Here is an 11593-nt window from a genome sequence, read left to right as displayed (position 1 = left end):
TGAAATTATACACTCACAGAAATATATTCTATAACATAAGTAAATGTATTTAAGATGTTTGCAGTTGGCTTTGAAGAGCACAGGTGGCAATAAAAGTACTTTAAATTTGGCAATGTTGCTGAACTTTTTTGGAAATTGACTTCTGGGTGTTTTTCAGGCATACAATTGTATTTCCTATTTTAAAGAAATCTTTACAACTCACTCTACAACATTATTGCCTTTATACTCTCTCATAATTTGCATAGGCTCCTTGAGGATTTCATTGGCTGCTTAGAGATGTATTAATGCATTTTCCTTGGAAATGGGGCCTGAGTGAATGAGGTGAGTGAGCAAGAGGATGTCACCATACAAACTTCTCATCCCCCTTGTGCTCTGCATCTCAGGTGAGAGGCTTAAAAGAGTATTTGTTTATAAAGTAAGAGAATGGTTTTACCATGAATAGTGAATAAACCATCTCCTCTAAGACAGATCTGACTTTATATGATAGTTAAGAAAGCCTACATTTTGATACTAGTTCATGTATTTGTGATTAAATATTTGATTTATGCTCTTTTCTTGTTGTAGGTGCCAGTGGGGACATCGTGATGACCCAGTCTCCAGGCTCTGTGGCTGCATCTGCAGGAGAGACCGTCACCCTCAAGTGCAAGGCCAGCCAGAGTGTTAGCAGCTACTTAGCCTGGTGTCACCAGAAACCAGGACAGGTTCCTAAACTGCTCATCTATGATGCATCCACCCGGCCATCTGGGGTCCCTGATCGATTCAGTGGCAGTGGGTCTGGGACAGAGTTCGCTTTCACCATCACCAGATTCTGGGGTGAACCTTTGGGAGGTTATTACTATCAACAACATAACAGTTCTTCTCCCGCAGTGCTTCAGCCTCGAGCACAAACCCCCTCCTAGGGCTGTAGGGCAGTGAGTCCTACAGCACCAGCTGCTTCATCCTCACACAGACCTGGACTTTGCTTCCTCCATCTGTCTGAGAAGTCACATCTTCTAGGGGATTGTACCATAGAAACCTCCACGTTTTACATGGGTAGATCAAAAGAATTGGCCCATAAATTTCTATCTCTTATGATTTGGAGAAGCTTCCAGTAAGCTGTATTCCCTGCAGACTCATTTGCTCATCAAAGCTCATCCTTAATGCTAGAATTTTTACCATTATTTCATTACATTTTCAATTTTATTCCTTCTGTCCCTTCATCTTCTGTCTCTGGAACATTTCATGAATAAATCCTTCATTCTTCCTGTTCATAACTTCCCCCACAGAGGGTCATCATTCCCTCTACTTTAACTTTATCCATCTTTGAACCAGGTTTTCCAGCAAAGACTCTCTTCAATGTAACAGGCGATTCCTTGCTGTAACATCTATTTTTTCAGAAGACTATTTCACTTCATCATATTCCTATATGTGTGAATAACACATATACTAGAGTATTCTTTACATCAAATGTTGTATGTGCCATTTAAGAAAAAAATGCAATGTGAAATATATGTATATTTTTTTGGTTGGAAGTGATCTGGACCCAGGACACTATGTTCACTGCAAAATTAATCCGTGCCTGTGAGTTAAAACTATCATAATTAGGACTTTTTGAGTAGTTTCCTTCAGTTAATGTAGTTGGTTCTTTATCCTGTTCTTGGACTGTTCTATAAAGGAAGGAAAATCAGACAAGAGAAAAAGAAAGCCTAGAAAGCAAGAAGCTGAAAGTCTCAAAACCTGGAAAAGAATGGAGAAGTATCACGTGCCACCATGTGCCTGACATGTGACTGCAGAATCCAGGAGTATCAGCATACTCTTTTGGAAGAATGCCTTCCCTGATGAAGACTTCATTTAGACATTTTTCTTAGTCTCAAAACCGTAAGCTTGTAGGTTAATAAATGCCCATTATCAAACTTCATATTTCATGGTATATACATTTTAATAGCCTTGTCAATTAAAATAGCATATGTTCAAATATTCATAGGATATCTGAAAGTCTGCATCCTTTTGCAATGCCATTTTTTCCTCCATCTCTTTCAACCATTCTCATTCTTTCCAGGACAGTCTTAATTCCTCAGCTTTATGTCTCTAGAAGTAAGTGACAATTTTCCTCCTGAAATTTTAATGAATTGTCAAGTTCCTCTTTAATCATCCCTTGAGCACTTTAGGAATTCATGGATCTTAAGTCTTATGTAGCTTGAACACTTTGGATAACCTTTAATTAACACGTTAATCTCAGTGTGAAATAAGAAATACTCCAGATATTCTACTATTATTTCTGCACTGACTTCATAAAAACATTGGTGGATGAAATCAGTTTCAGCTAATACCTCATCAAACCAGAGAATACATTAAACACTCTGACATATGTAAGTGGTCCTTTACAGCAAATATTGAGAGGCACTTTTATATTATTGATATTAAGGAATCCATGTCTTTCACTTACTCAAATAATATGTAGTGAGTACTTACTCTGTTTCAGTTGCAAATATGCCTCCTATTATTACAGTTTGGGAGAAAAAACTAAAAAACATGCATATGTAAAATATCATTTAGTAAGTTATAGGGAAAAAATTCATTGGCATAGGGAGGTAGAGTTTGGAGGGGTGAGAATGTATAGCAAATTAACAGAGTATAATATATTATTTACCTGGAGACAGATAACACAGCATACCCAAAATCCTGTAGCTTAAAATTTAAGCTGTTGAGTTTTCGGTTGAGTGTGCAGTCTGTATTATATGGGCAAACTATACTGATTTCAGCTAATCTTACTTTTGGTTTACAGTTATCTGGTAGGTCCCTTGAAAACTGGTAGATCTAGGCTGAAATACCTTTAATTTCCCTCACATGTCTGTTAGCTGATCATCTGTGAGGACTTGGGTTGACTGGACCACATGTCTTTTACCACCTGGAATACTAATTTTAGATTCCTTTATAACAATTTTCAGGCTTCAAACGAGGAAATAAATGCATATACATTTCATAAAGCCTAGAGAGAGTACTGACACAATGTGCCCTTTGCTGCATGTAGTGCATTTCCCAAGCAAGCTTTAATTTAAGAAGAGGGCAATGATACCCTAAATTTTTAGGAGAGACTGCAATGTCTCATTGGAAAATGCATAGATATAGTGGGGGATGAAAATCTGTTGGCATTTTGCCATTGATATATCATAGATGGCCAAGATAGTCTACTATTAGAAGATATGATTTTGTACGTACAAAGCTTTAATGTGGATAAGAAAAGGACACAAGGAATGATCCTTTTTTGTCATTCTGATTGCCTCTTTTTAAAAATAATAAATATTTTTATAAAATAAGTTTTACATTATGGAATACATACATAGAAAATTGAAGGCATTCCTGTACACTCCATCCCCTTCAATTCCCTCATCTTCCTCTCTTAGTAACATCTTAAAATTGTATGGTACAATTGTTACAAATGGTTGGTAAATATTGAAGGATTGCTACTAAACTGATTTGTTTACACTTAATTACAATTATGTTTCACCTGTTATTCACTCTGACTCCCCTCACAACCTCTGATAGTCACTATTTTTATATCACTGTTTCATTGTCTTCCACTGCTACAAAATTAACACATTCGTTTTGTCCATGGTTCTATGTCCCCCATATGTTTGTTCATACGATTCTGGGATAGTGATCCCTAATCTGCCTCAGATTAAGGGGCTTTAGATCGTATGGGACAGATAGGAAGAACTGTTTATCTTGCATTTGTAGACACTCATGTTTTTTGGGGGATGGAGTTTTCCCATCATCATCATTTTGTTAGTTGTCTTGGTTGAGTCCCATGAGTTGGAGAGTGCGTGTTGGACCCAAATTTCCTGAGATTCAGGGCTAACCCGGCACATGAACAAAGTGAAGATTTAAGTCTCCTAGTCATATATTTATCAGGTATAGTGCAAATTATAAGCTCAGATAAAAGGAGTAGAATAATTATGTGTATAGAAATTATAAATCAGTGTTATGGTTTTTCATTAGGGAGATAGGTTGTCATATATGCCATCACTGACAGGGTGTTGATACCCTGGGGCTGTGTGCCTTGCCTGTAGGGTCTGGATGGCTCTAGAGTCCTCAGGAGCACCTTGTCTTGGACTTTGTTCACAGAGGCTTTTAGTGTAATCTGCCTAAGACATACATAATTTTAACCTCTAGAATGACCTCTGATTCTTTAGGAATGTTTCAGGCAGAAAACTTCATTTGTATTTGATGTCTCCCACCTTTGGTCAAGGTCTTTTAACAAATGCATCACCAGCTGGCACTTGGTAGTAATTCCTGAATGGCAAGGAAGTCAAATCCCATGTGAAGGGAAAGTAAGTAAGTTTAATTGCTGAGTTTGGGTCACAGAGAATTCACATTTGAGTAACAAAAACAGTTTCATGAGGCAACTAATAGACATTGTTCTTAACAGGTTAACTATCACTTTTACAAAAATGAAGGTCATAAGGACCAGCACTACTACTGAAGACTTCATATTGGTCAGTTTTCTTTTACTAGCCACTGCCTATCTACTCCAGAGATTTTTAGACACTCTAGGTGAGAAAGTATCAGGACTCCCCAGGATGAGAGTTCAAATTTTGTTGATTATTCTGTGGATCTTCACAACTGAGAAAATACCCCTTGACTATCTAAACACATTCATTTTCCGTAGTGGCATGTCCCAGCTGCACCCTTCTTCACGCATCCCCCACCACAGATACCTTGCACCATTAACACCCCCCTGCCATAAATCCCACAAGAGCACTCCCACCAGCATTTTCTCAACCATAGTCCTTGGCCTACCTGAGTTCACCAGTCCACATATTCGCTTATTACTTCATACTGCCTTCCCCCAAGTTCCATGGATTTCCCAACCCTTACCCCTTCTCACTGAACTCACCCTCTAGCATAGTCGAACCCCTCAAATTGGTGCACCATCTCACCCCTGATCACTGTGAAACCACCAGCATCCACAACCATAAATTCTGCCCATATTGAACACCATCTTAGCACTCTCTACTCCCTTTTTATTTCCTAGCAACCTGTCTTCTAGATTAATCCTCCCATAGTCTACTCAGTATCCTTAGTTCATATCAGTGAGATCATGCAATATTTGCCATTTATTGACTGACACTTCACTCAACATAAGGCCTTCAAGATTCATCCATGTTTAAACATATGTCACTATTTCATTCCCTCTTACATCTGAGTAATTTTCCATCATGTGTATTTATCACATCCTGTTTATCCACTCGTCTATTGATGGATGCTTAGTTTGCTCCCTATTCTTGGCAATTGTGACTAATCCCTCAATGAACATGGGTGTGCATATATCTGTTCATCACCTGCTTTCAATTCTTCTGGATATAGTTCTATGAATGGGATTGTCAAATCATATGGCAATTCTATACTTAGTTTCTTTTGAAAGTGTTAAACTGTTTTTCACATTGGCTTAACCATTCTACATTCAAACTAGCAGTGTATGAGTGTTCTTATTTCTCCACATTGTTTATGCTTCTTGCCTTGGTGATGCGGATGACTGACCAGGGTGCTGGTTATAGACAGTTGGAGGGTGTATTAGTCAGGTTTCTCTTAAGGAAGAATCAACTGGAGATATCTGTAAATTGTATGAGACTTGATAAAAGTTTCTCACATGACCGTGGGGATGCACAAGTCCAGGTTTTACAGGCAGGCTGCAAACCAGGGACTCCAATAAAAACCCAATGAAGGTGCTCACTTTAGCAATACATATACTAAAATTGGAACAGTACAGGAAAGATTAGCATGGCCCCTGTGCAAGGATGACACACAAATTTGTGAAGTGCTCTATATTTTTAGTAATGTTAAATACCTTTTTATTTTTCTTTATGTGGAGGAGTTGATATGCAACTGCAGTTCATTCACACTGTAAATACATATATGTAAAAATAAAAAAGTCCCAAGTAAAAATTTCTTCTGGGCTGAGTAGATACATCATCACTCCCAAAGGAAAGAAGAGTCTGTCATTACAGGAACCATATGACAAGGCTTTGTGCTCTCTCACAGAACACTAAAGACTATTTTACATAAGCCTCCATTAGCAGTTACGGTGCTTGATGTGTTGACATGTCATAGCCTCGACCCTCTTTCCTCTGTGGTAAAGCCCGTCCCATAGAACCTGGGTGTGTATACTTCTATAAACTTTGTAAATAACCCCTCCCTGTTTCTTGTGTGCATGTGTGTGTGTGTATGTATACACACACACAAACACACATGCACATGTATATATATTTTGATGAAGGTTGCTGGGATTGAGGGGATTACCATGATTATGGAAGCAGGTAAGGATGAAAGGGGTTCAGTTTTTGCAACACTAAATTCTAAAAGTACTTTGGCCTCTTACTGTAGAGAGCAGACCTCTATGGGGATCCTCTACTGGAATAGAAACCCGGAAGTCTGGGATTCACTGCTGCCACACTGTCTTACCTAATATCTTAAGAGGAGGTCTACCAGAGAACAAGGAAGCTTCAAAAACCAAAAGATGCTTTCTTGAGAGGCTCTCTGATTTTTAATTCCCCCTTTACAATAATTTGAGAAACTTTTCAAGCTCTGCAAAAGGAGGCAGAAATTAATGTACCTTGCAATGTTAGAATTCTCTAGGGTAGCAGTGTCTATGAGAGGTATATGTATAAAGCATGGATTTGCATTTAAATATTAGCCAGTACCAGCTTTGGTAATGTTAGCAGTTATGGAGCTTACCTTTTGTGGATCTCTTCCTCTGTTGTGTAAATGTTTTGCCCTCTACCCACCTTGATACATAAACTCTTGCAGGAATGGGCAATCCCTGATAGCTGTTACCTTTAATGCTACAGAAAACTGCTTGCCATCCTCTGCATTGTGACAAGAATTATCTGTCATTTTGTATTGTAAATTGCTGGCAAATGCTATACAATCAATAGTGTTGCTTTAAATTGTGCCGCTCCCAACATGCTTGATGTTTGGCCAGATCTACAGGCAAAAGGAGTGAGATGAATCAAAACCAGTGAACTTTTTTGTTGTTGGTAAAGTGGATTTGTTGTTATTGTTATTGTTTTTTTAAGTTTTTAATTCCCTTTTAACCTGTACAAGGTCATTCAGGAGACATCTGGAAGAAATAAAAGCAAAAAACAAAAAAATAATTTCCATAGTGTATTGTTTTTCAAATCCCTAAAATATTACAGGAATAAGTCCTGCATTTGCTTTCATGCTTAGGTTACCTGGATAAGTAAATCAGTTATTTAAAGTTTCTTTTTTGACTCTGCTTAATTCTAAACAAAACTATTCACGACTCACCAAAATTTCCAGAGGATCTTTAATTCTACAAATGCCTTCTGATCAGACAAAGCCCTAACTCCTTACCAACTGTAGCAAGAGCTGCACAGTATAAACTTTTAAAAAAGCAAGCTCATTTATTTGGCATACAGCCCATATATGTCCTATCCAACCACTGTTGGTTACTAAACGCAAACCCTAATACAGAAAAAACTTTTCCCAGGGAGGAGATGCGGGAGGAAATTTTTAAAAGCATCAAATTTTAACCAAAAAAAATCTTTCTTTGGAATGATGCAGCTCTTTTCTCCCACCTACGCACCTCTGGAAAGATTAGAGGGATCTTTCATAGAATAAAAGCAAGAAAGGATTACAAATTAATTTTGTATTTTGCTGGAGAGCATGGGGTGACTAACCAGCACAGTCACCCTTTGCCAGACTTGGACTGTGCTCTGCCTGGTGCCACATGCCTGAAGTCCCCTCTTAAAGCACAGACTGAAATTTGAAACTGTTACTGCGGTACAGCCTCTGATGAGGAGTGGCACTTAATCTATCTGGGGCCCCACTGTTGGACATAGTCTTGTAGAAGCTGTTGTCCAGTTCTGGTGCTTGACTGTTGAACAGGGATTGTTAAATGGAAAGATACTCTAAAGACTAGGGTAAATCCTGGTATTTTTTATTTTTTTGAACCCCCTCACAATAAGGAGCATTGTTCCTAGAAGCTGTTTTCAGATTCTTTCCAATATTCTATTTTTTTAAAGTAATGCTAATATTTTTCCAAAGGTCCATTAGGATGAGAACTAGTCCTTATTTTTAATATTTAAACTATATCCAACCCTCGGTTTGGCCAGTGGTTGCATATTTGTGGACTGTTACATGCCTTGCTGCCTCTTAGCCTTTCTCCCCCCACAGGTTCTTTCAATAGGGAAAGAAAGTTTCATACCCTCCCTTAGGGATGGAGTAAATTGATTGTAAAATTATCTTTCATTTCTCTCAAGAGATAAAATTCCCTCCTTTTGAGAACACCAGTCCTCCCCAGGATGTGGGTATACCTTCATTTTCATTGTATGGGTCTCCATTCAATGATATAACCCACTATGACAAAATGATAACTCACACACTCCCTAGGACCCTGTCCTGTGTCAGAATCTACCCTTTAAGCATCTTAAACAGGTAACCTTCCTTATTATATTTTTGAAAAAGTTTTCTCACCATTATGCTCTCTATCACATACCTGACAATCTCCTATGTTCATATGTTCCCCAACCTTCGTCCAATTTCTTGGGTCATATTACCCATACTCCCAGTCCTAGCCCCCCTCAAACCCGCAAAGCCGCACCCAAAGGTAACCCTATGCCCACATTTTATCCCTTCCCTGTACAAATACTTACTTCCAGCTTATCACGGATTTCACCCAGATAGGTGTCAGCTGGCAACTTTCCTCCATCCCCAAATTCCTTTAAGCCTGTCATTCAGTCTCTAGCTCTCTGAGGCAGCTTGGTTTACTTATTTCATATCATTGAAGTCATGTAGTATTTGTCCTTCAATGCCTGGGTTGCTTCACTCAACATAAAGTTCTCAAGATTCATCCATCTTATCACATGTGTTTGCAGTGTATTCGTTCTTAAAGTTGAGTAGTATTCCATTGTATGTATATAACACATTTTATTTATCCATTCATTTGTTGATGGGCATTTGGGTTATTCAAACTTTTGGCAATAGTGAACAATGCTGCTATGAACATTGGTGTGCATATATCAGTGTGTGTCCTTGTTTTCAGTTCTACTGAAATTGCTGGGTCATATTGCAAATCTATAGCTAGTTTTTTGAGAACCCACCAAAATGTCCTCCAGAATGGCTGGATTCTTCTGCTTCTGCATTCCTACCAGCAGTGGATGAGTTTCTCCACATCCTCTCTAGCATTTGTAGTCCTATGTTTTTTCATAGCTGCCAATTTTATGGGAGTAAGATGGTATCTCATTGTAGTTTTAATTTGCATTTCCCTAGTAGCTAGAGATTTGGAGCATTTTTTCATGTGCTTTTAAGCCATTTGTATTTCTTCTTTGGAGAAGTGTCTGCTTAAATCTTTTTCCCATTTTTTTAAATGGGTTGTTTGTCTTTTTATTTTTGAGATACAGGACTTTTATATGCAGGATATAAATCTTCTACCTGATATATGGTTACCAAATATTTTCTCCCATTCTGTAAGCTCTCTTTTCACTTTCTTGATGAACTTCTTTGAAGTGCAGAAGGCTTTACTTTTCAGTAAGTCCCATTTATATATTTGTTCTTTTGCTGCTCGTGCTTTGGGTATGAAGATCATGAAGCCATTTCTTATTACAAGGTCCTTTAGATGGTTCCCTACATTGCTTTCCAAAGTCTTTATGGTCTTGGCTCTTATGTTTAAGTCTTTGATCCATCTTAAGTTGATTTTCATATCAGGTGTGAGTTGGTAATCCTCTTTCATTCTTTTACATATGGATATCCAGTTCTCCAGGCACCATTTGTTAAAGAGGCCATTCTCTCCCAGTTGAGAGGGTTTGGTGGCCTTGTCAAACATCATATGACTGTATATATGAGGATCTATATCAGAACTCTCAATTTGGTTCCATTGGTCATTGTATCTCTCCTTGTGCCAATACCATGCTGTTTTCACTACTGTAGCTTTGTAGTATGTTTTGAAGTCAGGTAGTTTGATTCCTCCAATTTCATTTTTCTGTTTCAATATGTCTTTGGCTATTCGGGGCCTCTTTCCTTTCCAAATAAATTTCATGGCTAGTTTTTCTAGTTCATTAAATAATGCTCTGTTGGTTTTTATTGAGATTGCATTGAATGTGTAGATCAGTTTTGGTAGGATAGACATCTTAATAATATCTAGTAATCCTATCCAAATAGGAAATATTCTTCCATTTATTTAGGTCTTCTTTGATTTCCTTGAACAGTATTGTGTAGTTCTCTGTGTATACGTTTTTTACGTCTTGAGTTAAATTTCTTCCAATGCATTAGGGCAGTTGAGCATGTCAAGCCCTCAACATTGTTGCAAGTATCTCTGAACATGGCCCTTCAAGCAATGAAGATTGATTGTTACTGTGGGCCCTGAGGGGAGGGGGAATGAGGTATTGAATAGATGGAATCAGTGTAACTGTGGGGCAATGGAAGTGTTCCACAAGATTATGCAAGGATGGATATAGGACATGTTAAACTACACCAAAAATGTGTAAAGGCCTATAGGCTAAAATGTAAATCATAATGTAAAACATAAGATAACAAAAGTTTTAGAAAATTGTATAGTCTAAAATATAAACCATAATGTAAACCCAAGTGTAACCTTGTTTGAAAGCTATTCTTTCAATATTTGTACATCAGCTGAAGTAAATATAGTATGAACATATAAAAAGATTATTGCGGGGAAGATACAAAGTGTCCGATGTTGGATATGTGGGAGTACCATATATTGTATGTATGAATTACTGCAATCTAAAACTTTTGTGAAGACAAGCTTAATAATTAGACAAAAAAATAAAAGGAAAAAGGAAGGACGTAGACACTGAGGAAAAGATGGAAGAAGCTGCTTACCAATGTGCATATACAAATCAACACTTACTGCAGTGATGGAGGGCAAAACATCAAAATCAAAGCTTTTTCATTTTTAAGTTTTTTGATACCCCAATTTATTTTTACTTTAATTTTTCTAAATTAGTATATATTCCATATCTAACCTTTAAACCCATCACAATATTCCATTTTACTATTAATGGAAACTGGCAATGTATTTGGCTTCATTTTTGAAGTAGTTGGCTTCATTTATGAATGACAGGTTCAAAAATGGCAGGGGAGGGATACTGGTGTGGGGTGTTATTGATAGGGGCCACATGGTTGGGAGGGAAATTTCCAGGCCATATATATAGGGTACATAAAAATGTTTGGATATTTTCATAGTGATTACAGTTAAAAACAACAACTAAGGGAGTGCTGAGTTCCTAGCCAGGGGAGCTCTATCACATTCCCTAGTGGAACAGCAACAATCCCCCAAATGCAATGGCTAAGACCAATAAAGAAGGATGGTCCAACAATGAGCCCTTGATACTAATGACTATGCTTGTGAGCCTGTGCACCTGAAATAAGAACTAGGCCTAGAGCAGCAGGGTGCTTAAGAGTTATCTCCTTAGAGCCTCCATGTTGCTCAAATGTGGCCAGTCTCAAAGCCAAACTCAGCATGTAAATGCATTGCCTTCCTATAATCATGAGGCATGACTCCTGGGGATGAGCCTCCCTCGTGCTGAGGGATTGCTACCAAGTACCAGCTGATGATGTAACTAGAAAATGACCT

General features: G+C 37.9%; 1 non-coding gene and 1 gene segment (V, D, J or C); both read left to right on the top strand.

Moving 5' to 3' along the window:
* The first annotated feature begins 337 nt into the window (after window positions 1-337).
* On the top strand, window positions 338-899 carry LOC139436728 (immunoglobulin kappa variable 3-20-like). The segment is given in 2 exon segments: window positions 338-383; window positions 565-899. Coding segments are annotated over 2 exon segments (381 nt in total).
* A 4806-nt stretch (window positions 900-5705) lies between these two features.
* On the top strand, window positions 5706-5812 carry LOC111762992 (U6 spliceosomal RNA). The gene has a single exon (XR_002795968.1). It is a non-coding gene; the product is annotated as a U6 spliceosomal RNA (small nuclear RNA).
* The last annotated feature ends 5781 nt before the right edge of the window (window positions 5813-11593 follow it).

This window comes from Dasypus novemcinctus, chromosome 17, assembly GCF_030445035.2.
Source record: "Dasypus novemcinctus isolate mDasNov1 chromosome 17, mDasNov1.1.hap2, whole genome shotgun sequence".
NCBI classification, from domain to species: domain Eukaryota; kingdom Metazoa; phylum Chordata; class Mammalia; order Cingulata; family Dasypodidae; genus Dasypus; species Dasypus novemcinctus.
The sequence above is the reverse complement of the archived record's forward strand: the minus strand, read 5'-3'. Positions and strand labels throughout refer to the sequence as shown.